The sequence below is a fragment of the Neltuma alba genome, unplaced genomic scaffold (genome assembly GCF_004799145.2).
Source record: "Neltuma alba isolate B1F8T4 unplaced genomic scaffold, ASM479914v2 tig00012991_pilon, whole genome shotgun sequence".
Lineage (NCBI taxonomy): Eukaryota > Viridiplantae > Streptophyta > Magnoliopsida > Fabales > Fabaceae > Neltuma > Neltuma alba.
In genome coordinates, this window is record NW_021637344.1 from 269,173 (window position 1) to 287,420 (window position 18,248).

Below are 18,248 nucleotides of genomic sequence, written 5' to 3' on the forward strand. Positions count from 1 at the left end.
ACGGATAGGCTCACTGTCAATAGCATTTTGCCACCCTGTCAAGGTGACTACTTCAACTCCGCACAGTGAGGTTAACCCGTATATATACTGTCAACCTACTTTGCTATCCCTACTCTTCAACGCGCATAACAAGATAGTATCTAGTCATACTCTAGGCCTTGCTTCTGGCTGGTATTGGCGTGTATATTAAAGGAATTTATAAGTTAAAGAAAATTTAAATTTTATGTATTAAACTACATGCAACATATAAAAACACCTGACTAAATATGATTCTTAAATAATTTCCCTCAATTAAAATTATCCTAAATTTTAAAACCCGTGCATGCACATGATGAAAACTTATTGCTTGAAAAATTTATCTTTGCACAAAAGGAGACATAAAATTTTTATTTGGATGTTTGGATTAGCTTTTTAACAGTAATTTTATGAAGTTCAAGATGAGTATATGAAGAATTTTATCTTGATTTGCGTAAAAATATTTTTTTAATGCTTTTACTTTGTATGAAACACTCCCTTAGATAAATCAGTGGCAGAAGGAAGGGAGACTGGCAGAAGGAGTGGCCCTTAAATTTTAATTTTTCCCGAAAAATTTATATTGCATGTGCCTTTCAATATCAACCCTTTCGTGGTTAAATTCAGCCACGTCACTGGGAGCGGGGACCAATAATGTAATTATAGTTCTATGAAGTCATGTTGGCAGGGTAAAAAAAAGGCACAAGTAACCAAAGTCCAAAAATAAACAAAATAAGAGTGACATGTAGACGTGAAAATTTAACGAAGTAACGCAGGAATAGCTGTTGTTGTAAAAGTATGGACAATTCAAAAGAGGATAAATTTAGCTAAAGCCCGCAGCTAAGAAGTCGTGATTAGATAAGATAAATTTTGAGGGGAAAAAAAGAAGAATTGCAATAATCTCCTAAATAAAGACAGAATTATTTCTTCGATGTCATTTATAAGTCAAATTTTAATTTACATATCAAGCCTAAATATTTGTAGGTAGTAAGGACTAATGGACTATATTGGTCAATTACTATTAATTAATTTTCTTAAGTGGGACCAATATGTAATTCTGCTTTTCAACATGACAAGAAACTGATTGGAACAGAGTTTTTTGTGCAGCCGGACGCATGACGAAACCAGTGATAGGAATCATATCGTCAAAGGGAAGGGATCTCAAAACCATCTAGTGTCTCTCGCTCAAGTGCAAAGAACTTCGCTCCATAAATCAACAGATTTCAAACGTAAGATGCCATCACTCGTTTTGTTGCAACGATAGCTATTCATTTACATCCTATGACCAAAAAAAAAAAAAAGATACGGCATGCCGAATCAATCGGAAACTAAACGAATATGGGATTTAACAAGGCTCTAAAATTTGGGGGGTCGATGTTGAACTTGACCAAAAGTGAAAAAATTGTGGGTATCAGTTTGTGCACCTTGCGAGGAAGAATTGTCCATTGAATAAATTGTTTGGGGCAGTAGGAAGAATCAATCTATGGAAAGAGCGGACTTGGTTTGCAATTTGTTTGTTCGCCCAGTAAGACCCGCTCTCCCCTGACCTTGCAATTTGTTTGGAGTAATGATCATGTAACCTCTGGCTTTTCTTGGTTCTTCTTTTGTAATTTTCTGACCTTAATGACATCTCTTTCCACTCAAAAAAGACAATGATCATGTAACATCCGCGAAATGGCACGGTTATTTGCAGATGCAAGAGAATTTTGCCTGCAGAATGATGAGAAGATGATAAAGCTCATCTCACCGCTGATCATCAGAACTGCCTTAAGAATATGGGCGTAAAAATATCACTCGGCAAAAAATTAATCACTAAAGCTTTATATATACAAATCCCTCAATAAACTAAACGCTTCATGCCACCGGGAATAGTATGCAGTTCTCCAAACTTGAGAGTTGAGATTTTCAATTTTTACACTTGAATCAACGGGAAAAAATGGGGAGAAGAAATATAGAAAAGGCCAAAAACTCTTTCGCGCTTCCAACCCGCGTTACTTGGGAGAATGGGCAAACATACAATTGCGCTTTAAAGCCCTCAAAGCAAGCGGAGTTAAAAGAAATCACAAGAACCAACTCTGCTTCATCCATTCTAGCGAAATATCACATTGGGTGCCCCAACCAAAAACAAAAAAAAAAGGAAAAAAAAAACTAGAAGAAGTTATGGCATAGTTTCTCTTCTTCAAGTTGCACATGCATCCATGCTTCGTATCTGGAGCAAACAAAATTTCAAACAAATGGCATTACAACTTAACAGACGAAGCAAATGTTTAAAACAAAGGACAGAAGCCTTCATGAAAATATAGAACCAAACATGAAAGAGAAGAGGCCCTTGCACAATAAAATGCATCATATATCTACTGCAGATTAGACTTGCACTTTCAGACAACAATGACTAACCTGTTATTGTTTTATTTCACTTTCAGACAACAATGACTAACCTGTTATTGTTTTATTAGCAATTAATAATTTCCATCAAATACCGTTTCGTCGCCAGATTAAGAACGAATCTTTTCTTTCTTTCTTTTTTTTTTTTTTTTTTGGGGGGGGGGGGATCATGAGCTGATCAAAGTTTCTATTAAACCAGCAACAAAAGTGCAAGAATAATAAGGAACAAGGTGGCCAGACGAAGCCATTGTAATCTACATTGGCCTAACATAAATAGTCCCTGGTTTATATTCCTCAACAACCTCAAAGGACAAGAACTGTTCAATGTTGCTGTCTATACTAATAGAGTTGATGCTACTTAAAGTGGGGATGACTAATGCATAGAATTTAAAGAATTCTTTTTCATAAGTTGAAGTAAAAAATTCCATCCCAAATTTCCCATACTGCACAAGAAAACTCATTAGAGAAAGATACATGTTGGCTTATTACAAGAAATCAGTTTGAATCATGTTGACCAACAATTTCCCAGGTGAAACTAATATGGCGACATTTTACATGGTAACTCTTCAAACTATCTCAAGTTTTCCTTGCTTTCTGTTTTAGATATCCGTAATTTTTTTGTATGCTAAATAATAGCTTAGTGGATGTACCTCATACTGAAGGTTTATCATATTTATCCTTCCTTTCATCACCATCATCGTCCTCATCAATATCATCATCCCTTCTATCATTTTCCACATCACTTTCACTTGCTGTCTCCCATTCAGAATCATCAGTCTCTGGGCCATAGAGGTCACCACGATTACCCTGACTATGAACACCTCCATGTTTGATAGCTGCCTCTCTAAATAACCAAGCAGCACGCATCTGCTTCTTAACCAAGCGTTCAGCATAATCAGGAACTTTATTTTGCCTCAGTGAGAGATCAGGATCATTTGACTGTGAGCATTCATTTATGAATAGAATGGCATCTAATAAACTCTCTTTCGATAACCCAAGCATGTCATAAGCCTGTGCTCGTCTCCATAGGCTTTTGGCATGACGATTGACAGGATTATGGAGACAGAGTGCACGAGTAGCATCACTTATGGCAGCCAAGGGTTGCTGAAGCAAAAGATGACACTGAGCTCGATTACTATATAGAACAACCCTCTCCTTTTTGGATCTCATTGGACACAATGACAATGCTTCTGAGTACTTCGATGCAGCTCCAGATATATTTCCTGACGAGAAAAAAGAATTCCCTTCTAGCTTGACCACTAGTGCTGCGGCCTGCTTAATATGTAGATCTTCCTTGGGCATATTTTTTTCCCATTTTAATCTCTGTTTTGAATTTAGTAGCTCCTCAATTTGTTCTTTAGTGCGGCTACTAACTGAGCCTCTTCCTGATCCTTGTGATTCCAAGCAATCCTGAAGAACATTAACAATGGAATCACCAAGCTTCTTGTGATCACCCAGAGTTGTAATTTCTGCAAGGTCTACCAATGCTGGCACGACTTTATCAATCACCTGCATATGATACATATCAAAGCCTTAAGCGCTTCAGCCTGGTGCAATAGCAATAGCCAAATAATATAAACTTAGGTCCTCTGGAGTGGTGGTCATATAATGAAGAATACAAAAAACAAGACAATTGAAGATAAATTATAGAATCGAATGACCCATTGAAGACAAAGTAATTTATTATCATTTTACTTCTGGTTTAGAAAATTCATTGGTGGCATAAAATAGACCATGAACCTTCCTATTAAGTGACAATCAACCTTAAGCTTGACAGACTGATGCCTTAAATGAAGATGATTCCCGTGCATAAGAGTCAGAATTGATTCCATCAGTTAGTCAAGCATTCTTTTCAAAACAATCAGTATTTTGTGTTTTAACATCATACAAAAGAACCTGAACAAATATGTAATTCACGCGTCACAATAAGAACCAAATAGCCATGCAAAACTGTTAAAGCTTTTACCTTGTGGCATGTATTGGGATCTTGAAGCAGCCATAGAAGACAATCAATAGCCATATACTGCCAATCATCTGATGAGCAAGCAATATTACACAATGCTTCAATGATACCTGGGCAGTTGGCAACAGGTCCCCTACCAAGCTTGTGATGACAAATTGTTCTTAATAAACCAATACCAGCTGGTGAATTTTCATTAACAAGTCCGCCCCACATGCCAGGTAGTTTTATGAGAAATTCCGGTTTGCATATGGTGGGAAGAAATTCAGGTTTAAAAGCAAAGCAATTAATGAGCTGAAGAGACCAACATTGCAACTGACTTGCCCATTCCTCAGCCTTCCTGGATTCCATTTCAACTCCGCCCATGCCACGGGTGAGCAGATCACAGTGGTAACTCAGCCTTCTATCAACAAATTGATAGAAATGCGAATACACTATTTCAAGAGAACTCATTGCTAATTGGATGGAGAGCTCAAGAATTTCACCATGACTTGATACAGCAGGAAAAGTCGTAGCATATGTAGCCAAGTGCCCCAAAGCTCGAACAGCTACCCTCTGCTCAACCCAAGTTAACCTACCACTCAAAAGTTCGACTAATGGGGCAATCACCCCAGCATGTACAGCACTTTCTGCAAATTCTTCCATATTCATCGTGTAGGAACCAATAATGTGAGCAGCATAATACGGAATGTATATATTCTGGTCATAAGACAGCCAGCGCCGATTCTTCAGTCCTTTCCATATCAAAGTTGCCATGCATTCAAATATTCCCAACTCTATGAATTCAGGGTCATTTGGATGTGCCATTGCTGTGTTCCAAAGACCACTGATGGGAAGAACCTGACCATCGTCATCTTGTGATGGAAGTTCTCTAAAGAATTTTAGTATGCTTGCCCTCCGCTTGCTGGGATTCCCTTCCTTCATGACACAAAAAAAGCATCCTGGGTACGGACAGTCAGATGATATCTTCTCCATGTTCAGTGAATTATAGCAATAACCTTATGAATCAAGAAGTCAATTCTTCATCAGGTGGCTAAAGCAAAGAGACTATTTCAGAACTGCAAACAAGTTACATGTATGATCAGTATTCCCCAGTATATCAGAAATGTTGAAGACACGAAATAGATGCAAAATCTGCACCCCACTGCGCTCCATCATACACGTCATAAAATACTCAAGAACAAGATTTGCCGACGACTTGTATGTAATTCCCTAAATATCAGGAAGTAAATACAAGATATTCAGTTTGCAAGCCTTTCTACAGAATTCAGTTCACGAGAAATTTCGGTTGACCGGACAACTTCAAAACCAGTCCAAAATTTTGGAAATCGTGGGCAGAAAGAGGACCGTGTCCCAGTCAACATAATAACTTCATTTGAACCAGATAATTGACACAGTGCATGATAAGACGTTATATGGTTATAAAGTCAAAATCTTGACCGAACAGATTAAAAAAAAAAAACCGTCTAATTTTAAATTTTTAATTATAACGAGACGAAAACTCACATCAACAATATGTAGCGACAGTAACATCATCTTCCCACATTCCTCTTTTGCACGAGGCTTATTTTCAGTTCAAAGGAGTATAGGTTAAGAAATAGGAGTTGTTGAAACAAAATGCATAAATTCTTGTCAGCTGTCTCAGTCTACATCAAAAATGACTGCAGACAGCACATTTCAATTTTCGTTCAGTTGAGCTCTGTAATATATGGGATCACGGACGTGGACACTTTTAAGGAAACGTCCATCATATAAATTTATACCCAAGAGAGAGGCGCAGGAAACAGAGGACTAGTCATCAAGCTAGTAAATCAACCAGCAGGAACAATGCACGCACAACAATGTCTCCTAACATCAATCAATCCGAAGTAATCAGCTACAAATAAGTACGGGGAACACTTCCGAATCTGAACCACTGGATGAAAATTTGACTCGCGGGCACGGAAGGGTAGGGGGGAAAAAAGAGGGACCAAAACCAAAGAAAAAGGTGAGGAAAGATTTAAGGCACCCAGTTGTAAATTAACTCGATATCGAAGAATCCTGCAAGAGAAAGCAAAACCAACAAGGAGAAGGTACAGTTGCAAAAACAGATGGAATGAAAAGCCCGTACCTCGAATACACCCGTTAGGTGGCACAGAGGGAAGACACGGAGCAGCAAATAATCCTTGAGCAAAAGGAAAAAGAAACCCCTTTTCTTGTTTGTTTGAATCTTCATCTCGACTGGGCCCAGAAGGGCGGTGCTGCTTTTCCCGATTTCTGTATTTACGCAGGTCCTGCTAGTGAAGAGACACAACCGAAACGGCGCCTAACGGAGAGGAGAGAGGAGTTGGAGGACGAACTGGTCATCCTTCCCTCCTCTTTCTTTTCTAAAATACCATGGGCCCGCTTGGATTTGATTTTTATTATAAAATTATTATTATATGAAACTATAAAAATGATAATGATAATCAAATTTAAGCTACTAAAATTTAATTTGAACCATTAAAAACGCAGTGTAAACTTCAAAAAAAAAATTGTAGAAATCAAATCTCAGCTATTCAATTGTTGATTTAACGTGCTGGAAAAAAATTATTAGTCTAATTAGTGAAAAATAAATATTAAGCAAAAAGGATGAAAAGGGAAATAAGAGAGTTCTCTCCGGTCAAACTTTTCGACTATGAGGTGTTTGGATTCCAACCCAAACCATGGTTTGGGGACCCAAACCATGGTTTGGGGACCCAAACCATGGTTTGGGAAAAAATCACCTAAACACCCTAAGGGTATGTTTGGATGAAACCAAACCGTGGTTTGGAAAAGTGATTCTGGATAATAGATTCTGGAAAGAATAGATTTTATGAAAAAGTGATTTTGAGAAATGAGAGTGTTTGGATAGTTGTTATCAGAAGCACTTTTTATATATACAAATTACTAAAAAAAAAGACATAAGTTAATATGATAATTACAAAAAAGATAGATTTTATGATATATTTTAATTTGAAGGAATAAAATTGTTAATAATATATTTTTTATTAACATAATTAATAATACATAAGATAATATAATTAATAATTAATTAATATGTATATATATTTATAAAATATAAGATTAAATATGTTTATAAAAAAAATAACAATATACATATCCTATAGGCTCTCACACTCTCCCTTTTTTTCCCAAAAGCAAAAAAATTTTGCTTTTTCCAAAACCATGGTTTTGGTTTTTGGGTGGGTGTTTGGGTGATTTATTCCCCAAACCATAGTTTGGGGTGTCACCCAAACACAGCCTTAGTAATTTGTACATGTAAAAAATGCTTCCGGTAACAACTATCCAAACACTCTAACTTCTCAGAATCACTTTTTCACAAAATCTATTCTTCAAAAATTCTATTCTCCCCATAAACTATCCTCCAGAAGCTATTCTCTAAACCATGGTTTGGTTATATCCAAACACCCCATATGTGACTGAGCTTTAGAGGCGTTTGATTCTGATAGCCGATAAGATATCCAATAGAAACTCAGGCCGAGGCTCACAACACCGCCGAGCTTCAGTGGCAAATATTGCTGCCTAGAGATCGCGGAGTCTTGTTGCAATGTCAAGGGCAGGCAAATCATGGACATAACTAATCTTTAAATATAAGCATTTATCTTGCAAGCGATTATGGTTCAAATTATTGCGTCTGATAGGTTAGTTTTCCCCCAACAAATAATTACGCCATCCTTGCCAAAAAAAAAAACTTCATGTAACAAAAAAAAACAGGTTTCATTCCTTAGCCTAAAAAATGTGGCCATGATAGGAATTAAATGAAATAGAATTAACTGGGCGTAGAGCTGGGAAAACACCTGTTTCTTAATATTAATATTTGATCACCCGTTATGAAGACTGCCTTGTTTTTATGAGGAGGGAAGGAAATAAAAACCAGGCGGGGGTCCAACCACGAGAGGTTCAGCTCAGACTCATCCCCTCAAACGCAGCATGGTTTAGAGCTAACAAGTTTCATTCAACCCAGTCGACCCAGCGAGCAGAGGAGGAGGACGAAGAAAAGACAAAGGTCTGGGGCAATTTTATCCTCTAAGTATTTGCACCAAGAGCAATTTATGTTAGAAAACGCCATTTGATGCATCGTCGATCCAAAAGTGTCAAAAACGGTCCAATGTCATCCTACTGACACTTTCGAATACCAGTTACTTTTCCTGTTTTCCATGAATATATCTCGACAAAACTAATGTTTAATTCAAAAACTTATTATTGCACTGTTATTGTGAAATTTTCTGACGATAATATTCTTGAAGACCCCACAGTGGTTTTCCAGAAGCAAAATCAGAATGGAGGTAATAATTGAATCGATCAAACGATGCTCCTACTTTGTCCATATATTGATGCCATTTAGCAAATTCTCACTTTGAGCTTCACTCTTACCATCAAATCAAAATTTAAAAATATCCGATATTTTGATGCCCTTCAGCACAGACATATTATTGAAGACGTAGTACGATTGCAGAGAAACTGACAGACATGCACGGGCTAAAGCACGTCTACTCACCATGCACCTTCCGATAATCGAAATGCGCGTCCGATAGTGATTTTCAATGTTTTTCATAAAAAAGAATATTACAACAGCCTTACATGCAACAAGGTTGGAATTTAAATATATTATTTAATTTATACAGGTTAATTATTTGTAGGGTGAAAATCACTATTTAATCTCAAAGAAGAAACCTAATTACAAAAAATTTCATGTTCGGCTTCTTAGATAAAAGCTTCATGACCATACAAGGCCACAGAGTCGAAATTTGCAGCAAAATAAAGGAAAAACCATATCTATGTTTTCTTCGAAAATACTCATCCGGTCTTAAATAGAAAATCTATTTTATAATACAAATTATACTATAAAATAAGTTCTATATGAAGTATCACGACATGTCGCTGAACAAATGAACGAATAACAGAGTTTAACTGCGAGTTGCAAGTAGATTATTAGGATGGAGTTTTATTATCTCTCACTAAATTTAAATCCGAGCATGAGCGACGTGAAATTATTTGGATTTTAGACTTTTTGCTGGCAGAATATTTTAATGAAATTTACATGTCTATTCAAATTATTTCTTCGGCCACACGCTTCGGATTCAAATGGGCTCTTCTCATGTTGGCCCAAAAATACATGGGCTCTTACTGAAGACTGCGAAACAAATGACATGGCTCCCTGGTGCCATGTGAGCACTTTTTAACTCTCGTCTTCAATTAGTATAGAATGATGTTGACGCAATTGATTACAAAAATTAAACAAAAACGACAACCTATTTAAGAACATGATTGAATAAAGCTTGTCAAGGAATGCTATTTGGAATCGATTGCCCGTGAATCAAAAAATGGTCGGTGCTTAACAAGGATTCCCAGGTGATTTGGAATTATTGAGAAAATAGAGATAACGCGTGAGGATTTTGATAATTAGGGGGAACCATAACTTGGAGATTAGACAATGACAACGAACCTGATCAACACTCACTTGCATAGAAAGCGACTGCAATCTGATCAGATGGCGACCCCAGCATCAGTGTGAGAGGGACACATGGTTATGGCCACAGGCTTTGTTTGATTCTGCAGAGAAGGATCGATGTCGTATGATTGGGGTAAACTTTAATTATCAGTTCCTCCATATTAGTGATTGGTTATTATTATTATTAGCCCCCTCAGTTAGTTGAAATGGACTTTAATCCGCCCTAAGTAATGTGTGACAGGGTCAGATCTTCTGAACTTCCACTACTTCTGCATAGAACTGTATGTGCAATTACTTGGCGCTCCAGTTATTCGCATGGCGTACATTGTCTTTTTCACCACCATCATTTTGTGTTCATAAATTATGTCTCCATAAGCTTAAAAAGGCAACGTCAATAATGATATTCATTATTATAACGTTTTATTCGACAACGTTCCTTTAGTAAAACTACTTCACTTGATTGACGCGCAGTGGCATTTTGTGTTTAGAAATGGATTAAAAAAATATCGTGTACGTTGCTTTCACAGCATTATTTTTTCCGTCAAAAATCACGAGCTCTTATTGTAGAAAGACGAGCAGCCGGGCGGACAAATTCTTAAAGCGATGGAAAAATGATTGCTGGGTAAACATCTTTGGGACATATTGCGAGCAACAGAAATTTTTCGGAGAGTTATGTTGGCAAGCATAACAAGAGACGTTCAGCGAGAGTGCGCCAGGGCGGAAAAGGACGCCGCGTCTTCAGAGTCAGATCACCAAAAATGATTCAGAAAAAGGAGGTTGAAATTTGAAAAGGTAAAGCGGGGGCAGCTGCAAATACATAGCCCCGAGCCGACTTGCTTAATGAATAGTCCTCAAATAATAATATAGATTATGGAACCCACATGGATAAAGACGTAAAGCAGTAATAATAATAAGACACCGTCGGTGGAGCATTCAGATTACTATAATACCCTCAACATCTGCGCCTGCTCCCATACATCTTGCTCATGACGCGCCTAAAGTCACAATAAAATGCTCGAGGGATTTATTATTTTTTTGAATGCAAGAATAAGGAAAGACGAACGTTTTATTTTGTGCTAGCCTAGTTGCAGAGCCAAATAAATTCTTAGTACTTCCAATTCCACTCTTTCCAAGAAAGAAGAATTGGACCGTTTTATTACAATCTCAGACTAGTTGAAAATAGAGGGGGAGAATCTGGAGCCCGCTTGATAAAAAAAAATGCATGCCCATATCTACAATATATTACTAGAAAATTAGCTTCCCTGCCTGGTTTGTCGCGCCATAACTGTCTGACTTGAGGGGGGAAAATAATCTAAAACAAAGACAGCAGAAGCGGAGAGAAAATTGTTGATGGGGGGAGGAGCTGGGGTCATGTGAAGCATACAGCCAAATATAGTTATATAGGGCTGATTGATTATTGCCACCAGCTCTCCTCCCATTTATAATAGAACGAATCTGAATAAAGCAGACTGGAGTTAAGCCAAGCCTTAGGCACAGTATTACATGAACAGTCTTAAAAATAGTGACATACTAGTAACTTTGGAGATAATTTAATGAATGCAATTGAATTAACTCTTCTTGCCTTCTTCTCCGCCATCTTCCAAGTAAGCCTTCTTCCTTCTGTCGGCACCGGCAAACACGCAGATCAGGAGGAAACATGCAGCGTAAATCCCGTGAATCTTCCAATTGGTCTTGGGCGGTTGCCGCAGCACCACCCTGTGAAACACCGTGACGTAGTAGTGCAGCCCGATGGCGAAGCCCAAAAAGGTCTGGGCCAGGCCCAGAAACTTTGAGCCGACCCCACTTTCGGCGGAGAACACCAGGACGAGATGCATCAGGAGGAGCAGCAGGTAAAACAAGTAACCCAGAGTCTGAAGCACCTGCAGACACACGTACGTGGATTGCGAAGTGGAGTAGAAGAACTTGAGAGGCTCGAGCCCAGTGATCAGAGCAGACAGGCAGAGAATGGAGAAATAGATTGACAGATAAATCTGGACGAAAATTAAGACCTTCTGGATCGAGAAATAAGCTTTGATTTTATTGAAGATGAGCGACACTAAAAGCAGAGGGATCAACGCGAAAGCACACGAAAGTACGGTGGCAACGGTGGATGCGTATTTGTTGCCGACGTAGGGTTTAAATCCCTTTGTGATCTCTTTACTGGCTTTGGTAATGTAAGCTCTGGAGGTGGTGGAGATTGTCTTCAGGTCTGGAATTAGTGTCTCTTGGAACTTAGTGGGCAGATCTTTCAAATCCGAAACGAAATCATCGTCGTCATCTGAATCGATCCAGCTGGGCAGTTTCTGTTTCTTTGGTTTCTGCGGGCTGGCCTTCTGATTTTTACTGGGCTTGCTGGATTGAAGATCGCTGGATTTGGAGTTGGTTTGTTTTGCGGCGGCGGACTTTGTCGTCTTGTTCTTGGCGTCACTGGTTTTTGGAAGAAGATCCAAGGACTTCTTGCTGGAAATTGGAGCCGTTTTGGTTTTGGTGGAGTTTGAAGGTTTTGATGTGGAATTGAGCATCTTGAGCTTGGAAGTGGAATTGAGCTTCTTGAGGCCAGTGTCAACGAGCTTGGCTTGATTCTTGGAGTTGCTGGCTTTCAAGAGCTTGGTCTGGTTTTTGTAGGAGCTGACTTTCACGAGCTTGGTCTGGTTTTTGGTGGTGGAAAGATTATTGGATTGGATGGTCTTTTTGGTCGGGTTTTTGGAGGAGACATTATTGGATGGCGTGGTCTTGGTTTGGTTTTTGGAAGGGGACACTTTAGGCTTGATCAGCTTGGTCTGGTTTTTGAGGGATTGGCCCTGGCCGGTGGCTTTCTTTTTCGGCGGCGGATCTTCACCTTGGACCTCCATCATTCTTCTAATACCCGACAGTTGTTTGCTGTGAAGTTGGGAATGGGAGGAGGCACTGATACATGTAGAAAGAAAGAGAAAGAAAAGAAGAGAAAGCAGAATTATGTGCCTGGAAACAGAGTAGAGGGGCGGAGGTGGAGCCATTAGCGAGAACAATGGATAGTGGTTTCAAGATCTAGAACCTACGGGGCTCACAAAGTAGGAGCAGAGCCGTGGGATGCTCCCTACTTTATATGAAACTTGGAAGAGAGAAAAATGACGAAATAAATGACAAAAGGAAAACAAGTGAGGGGCCGGAAAGGACCTACCACATGGTGATGCCGCGACAAGACAAGGACACAATGTAGCTCTCTCTGCTCTGCGTAACCTTTTACTGCGTCTTATGCGTCGCAATTGGAAAACAGAACCGCTCTTGTCTGAAGTTCATGAAAGTTTCAACATTGTTTATCTCTTTTGAGGAAAAAAATGAAGGGAAATCTTTTGAAGTCTGCTTTAGCTAAGATTGAAGAGGAAGGAAGGTAAAAAAGAATTAAAAATGAGATCCATTTCACCTTTGACGGGAAAAATGAGAACCATCTTTGATGTTGTGAATTCCCTACGAATAGTATTCAATTATTCAGTCCTCTCTTCTTTTCTTATTTTGTTTTCATGAAATAAATAAATAAATAATAAAAAAGTGGATATTTCTTCTCATGGGATTTCGAAGAAGAGGCACCGCCCCTTATTTTCTCCTGAAATGATATTTTTTAAATAGATATTTAGATGGGTTGAATCCCCGAGTTTACTAATATTACGAGGAGCCTCAAAATTTTAAAGCAATTACAAACATATTTACGAATTATCCGCTAACATAATTCTAATGTCCACAATAGAATTAGCAAAATTCTAAAACTGACGATCCGATCTACGTTTTTATGAAATATAAGTTATACTTCTAATCAATTGACCAGTCTTTTTTTCTTTCTTTTGTGGTCGGGGACAACTTATCCTCAGTAAGCATCTATTTTATATTTGTGAAAACTAAATCTGGTACCTTCCCGGAAGGAAAAATTGCACGCCCCTGCAATTTTTTTAAGGCGAAGACACTCCAATTCCATTCAATTCATATTTCTGGGTGCTACCAGAATCCCTCATTTAACCAATCCGAAATATCACAATATATGGTTTTGCCAGTTGCTTAAATCTTGTCAATTGAAGTATGGTGCAACCTCATTGAATTCTTTCGTTCGAAGACAGGCACGAATAAAGATGCAGTGAATTTGGGCGGGGACAAATGTTAATGCGTGAAGTTTAGGAATAGAAGCTAAATGAATAAATAATCCTTTGACAGATGCAGTTCAAGTGTCTGATCAGTGCTTCGTCTACGTATCTCGACAATAATACCCAAAAAAAAAAAACAAAGAAAGAGAGTGGGAATTTATGATAGTCATGAACGGGGTCATTATTAATTATGCTACAGTGGAGACTGGGGATGGTAGTAACAAGGACCAGCACTGGTTTGCCGACACGATATGGTAATAGTTACTAACAAGGAAATTGATATCTCATGCAATTTATTACGTCAGCATCACTAGCTCCGACCCGGAATCGGGCAAACAAAGCGATTAACAACATACAGCTTCTAGACTTGTTGTCCGTGAAATGTGAAAAGCCATGCTTCCGTGAGACTGGGGAGGCAAGCACCTTTTAACAGATCTTAGGGGAGAAATTAAGCAGGAAGAGGATCTCAATAATTGAACTTGGATTTTGACATTTTATGATCGGAATCCCGCCGGAATTTTATCAAGGGGCAGTGAGAACACGGCCCCTCAAGTCTATGTATTTGACTCTAGTGACTTTCGGATCATGTCACGTTCAAGTTCAACTGCCCAGGAGAAGTAGGGGAAATCCAAAATCCAAAAGTAAATCAAATAAATAAATAAAAACTGCCTATTTGCTCAAAAACAATATTCATTACCTGCCGACTCAAGTCCATTTTAGGACCCTTTTCTTATCACTGCTCAGTGACATTTGTTTTTTCTCATTGCATTTTTTATCACTTGATCAACATAAAAATATTTTAGATGCACAAAATTAGTTTCTTTATTTTTCATTCCATTTCATTTGGCGTGAAGTGTTGAAGTTGTTACGATAATCTTATTTGATGGTGAGCCCTCTTAAAAAATTTCGAACACCCGAGATTTCGCAGGCAATTCTTTTATAGGCGACAAAATTTGAAAATAATATACTGGGCTCAGTGCAAATAGTCCGGGAGTAATTCAGTATAACTTCGTTGTTCCTTTTTTTTTTTTTTCTCCCTTTTCAGGGTGACAAAATCTCTGCCTTTTCTTTTTTACTAGCAGAAATTATTCCCCATCTCAATGACATGTGCTGCAGCACTGCCTTCCCGCTGGATGTAGCTGTGAATGTCCAAAAACACGGAAGTTCTTGCTAAATTGTGGAGATTAAAGGGTATGGTAAATTTTTTCTTACAAGAGGTATCATTTTGACTTATTATCAACAAACCGTATGTGTATTGACTCCCCCCCCAAAAATTTTTAATGACATAGTTCACATCTGCACAACACTAATCGTGGTACTAAAATACTGTTATTTATTATTTTCACGTAAATAGTTTTCTTTAGTCATTATTTTATTTTTGAATGGTTCTAAATTTACAAAGGAGCATTGTATAACATGTATAATCATATTTATTTAGTTTTAAATTTAATTGTGAACATGAGATATTCGGTTTGATTCATAAATGATTCACAGTAGTTATTAGTCGGCACAGAAGCTAGATCGATAATTGTTGTGGCACTTCGATGTATCAGGCATGGTTTCTCCAGGTAGAAATTTCGAACAAAAATCTAATATGCTGCATGTAATTTTTTTTTAAATATATTCATTTATTTTTATAATAATTAATTAGCCAACAAAAACCGAAGTGCGACTCTTTAGCATAAAATATCCTGAAAAAAAGATAGAGGCATGGGAGAAAAGGGAACGTAATAAGATTTCCTTTTCTTTTTTCCAAAAAAAAAAAAGGGAAAAGGTGAAGATAATAAATAAGTAAAGGGATCCTCAGAAAAGTCAACACTGAGGTAGTGAGGTGGCCCAATAAAAGTAGATCTGGGGAGCTGGGTCCCACTGTATTGCGGGATCTGCCGTATATAGGAGCTTGGGGAATCATCTAGTGTCTGGGTATGCGTGTGTTTATATAAATGCCATGAAAAAAAAAAAACTAGATAAAGAGTGTAAATAAAAATTTATTACTCCCTCCGTTTCTTATTATAAGAGACAAATAACCGAAGTACGTTGATAAAAAAAACAGTTAAAATTAGTTAAGAACAATTAATGTGTAAAAATTACTCCCTCCGTTTCTTATTATAAGAGAAGAATAACCGAATTACGTTAATAAAAAAAACAGTTAAAATTAGTTAAGAACAATCAATGTGTAAAAAGTATAATTTCTTTTTCAAAAATACCCTCATTAATAAAGAGAGAGAACAATAGTAAATTATTAAAAGAAAGAGAAGTGGGAAGGAGAGAGTGTGTGAGTTGGAGGCAATAAATATGGGTAAAATAGGAAATCAACACAAAAAAGTAGAAACAACTTTTAAGTGTCTCTTATATATAGGAACATGCCATAAGCATCAAATGTCTCTTATAATAAGGAACGGAGGGAGTATAATTTTTTTCCAAAAATGCCCTCATTAATAAGGAGAGAGAACATGAGAGAGAACAATTAAATTATTAAAAGAAAGAGAAGTGGGAGGGGGAGAGAGTGTGAGTTAGAAATAATAAATATGGGTAAAATAGTAAATCAACACAAAAAAGTAGAGACAACTTGTAAGTGTCTCTTATATATAGGAACATGCCATAAGCATCAAATGTCTCTTATAATAAGGAACAAAGGGAGTATTATTTATAAATTCAGTCTTGTCAATACTAAGTAAAATTATATTACTAAACCTAATTTAAAATTTATCATTTTTAACTTTTTTTTTTGCCATTCTCTCTTTTCAATACCAATATTTATTGGATCACATCTAAGCAATATTAGGGATCAATTGAGAATAAGGCACCGTTTGGATGCACTTGCAAACTATGGTCTGGAAGCCCAAACCATGGTTTGCACAAAATGCTATCCAAACACCCCATCAAAAACCAAAATCATGGTTTTGGCTCCAAAATCATGATTTTGAAAAAAGCAAAATTTTTTTGTTTTTGGAGAAAAAAGGGAGAGTGTGAGAGCTTATAGGATATGTATCTTGTTATTTTTTTTATAAACATATTTAATCTTATATTTTATAAATATATATACATATTAATTATTTATTAATTATATTATCTTATGTATTATTAATTATGTTAATAAAAAATATATTATTAATAATTTTATTCCTCTAAATTAAAATATATCATAAAATCTATTTTTTCTGTAATTATCATATTAATTTATTTATTTTTTTAGTAATTTGTATATATAAAAAGTACTTCTGATAACAACTATCCAAACACTCTCACTTCTCAAAATCACTTTTTCATAAAATCTATTCTCCAGAATCACTTTTTCAAACCACGGTTTGGTTTCATCCAAACATACCCTAAGTCTTTCTTGAACGTGTTTTTGTATGCACTCAAATTTTAAACTCGAGACTTTATACCTGTTTAAGCGGATACTTAATGCTAGTTGGCATAAAATGTTCATATCCATTGAAAACATATTTATATTTATTAATAGTTCCTATTTTAAATAAAAAATTTAGTTGCCTTACAAACAATATCTTCTATTTAGGATAAGGAGTAGCAGCATAAAATTTATGACTAAAACAACAGCTGGTCGTTTTTTTCGGGTAATAGTTTAAGATCCACTTGTTTAGTTCTACTTACTTTATTCCTAGGATCCGCGGCAGGAGAGATATAGATCCACTTGGATTTACTTATATGCTTTCATTATTTCATATATGGTGCCAGTATCTGCTTTTTTTTTTCGGTGTCAATTTACTATAGTCCTAGACTCCCTAGTCTACCATGCATTAGCGAGAAATGAAACTTGTGCCGGTTATTATTAAATTAACATCATTAAAAAAGAGGATAAAATGCCTCGTCTCACGTGCCAACTTGAAAATAGATCAGATTTTAGTAGCATATTGGTATTGGATTTTCGGGGCGTCATTCTGAAATATCTCAATCAACTCCGTCTGAAATGGACGAGGGAAGGAGAAAAGTAAATAAATGGGGTGAGAGAGGCTCGAACTCTCGACCTCAGGATCACTCAGAAGCTATGAGACCTACGCGCTAGCCAACTGCGCCACCACCCCCGCGTTGTTGGTCATCCAGCAACAACATATATTTACCTATGTTTAATATTAGAAGGCCCAAGCCACGAACCCGCTATCACTAAGAGAACGAAAGATCAACTGCGCATGTCTGTGTCTGATGCCAGGTCAAATTTTTGTTTTAACTTCATTTTGGATGGAATTTCAAGTAACACTGTTCTTTTAACAGTTACAAATTTATCAATACATGTACTCACGCAATTATACGAGATAGGACATAAAGCTTCTGTCCGGCCTCGCTT

The 18,248-nt window shown here is 37.1% G+C and overlaps 2 protein-coding genes and 1 non-coding gene across 5 annotated transcripts; all 3 read right to left on the reverse strand.

Annotated features, from left to right (window-relative positions):
• Window positions 1–917: 917 nt before the first annotated feature.
• On the reverse strand, window positions 918–6,705 carry LOC114733301 (uncharacterized). Of its 3 annotated transcripts, XR_003739066.1 has the most exons (5): window positions 6,468–6,705; window positions 4,364–5,415; window positions 3,048–3,906; window positions 1,437–1,722; window positions 918–1,291 (listed from the first exon to the last, which is right to left on the reverse strand). XR_003739066.1 is itself a non-coding variant. In XM_028920748.1 (4 exons), the coding sequence occupies exons 2-3, from the start codon at window positions 5,330–5,332 to the stop codon at window positions 3,049–3,051; spliced, it is 1,827 nt and encodes a 608-aa protein (XP_028776581.1). In that variant the 5' UTR covers window positions 5,333–5,415; window positions 6,468–6,705; the 3' UTR covers window positions 918–1,722; window position 3,048. The 3 variants fall into 3 exon arrangements, 2 of the variants coding, with proteins under 2 accessions (XP_028776581.1, XP_028776580.1); XM_028920748.1 differs by having other exon boundaries at window positions 918–1,722; XM_028920747.1 differs by lacking the exons at window positions 918–1,291; window positions 1,437–1,722 and adding an exon at window positions 1,780–2,221.
• A 4,468-nt stretch (window positions 6,706–11,173) lies between these two features.
• On the reverse strand, window positions 11,174–13,225 carry LOC114733242 (probable serine/threonine-protein kinase dyrk2). The gene has a single exon (XM_028920666.1). The coding sequence runs from the start codon at window positions 12,824–12,826 to the stop codon at window positions 11,399–11,401; it is 1,428 nt and encodes a 475-aa protein (XP_028776499.1). The 5' UTR covers window positions 12,827–13,225; the 3' UTR covers window positions 11,174–11,398.
• Window positions 13,226–17,903: 4,678 nt separating this feature from the next.
• Window positions 17,904–17,988, reverse strand: TRNAM-CAU (transfer RNA methionine (anticodon CAU)). The gene is given in 2 exon segments: window positions 17,904–17,939; window positions 17,951–17,988. It is a non-coding gene; the product is annotated as a tRNA-Met (tRNA).
• Window positions 17,989–18,248: the final 260 nt, after the last annotated feature.

Excerpts from the sequence above, each read along its gene's own strand:
- LOC114733301 (XM_028920748.1), bottom strand. The coding sequence starts at position 5,332 with ATGGAGAAGATATCATCTGACTGTCCGTACCCAGGATGCTTTTTTTGT. Across the intron at positions 3,907-4,363 it reads ATCCCAATACATGCCACAAG|GTGATTGATAAAGTCGTGCC; the intron begins GTAAAAGCTTTA and ends TATCATATGCAG.
- LOC114733242 (XM_028920666.1), bottom strand. The coding sequence starts at position 12,826 with ATGGCTCCACCTCCGCCCCTCTACTCTGTTTCCAGGCACATAATTCTG.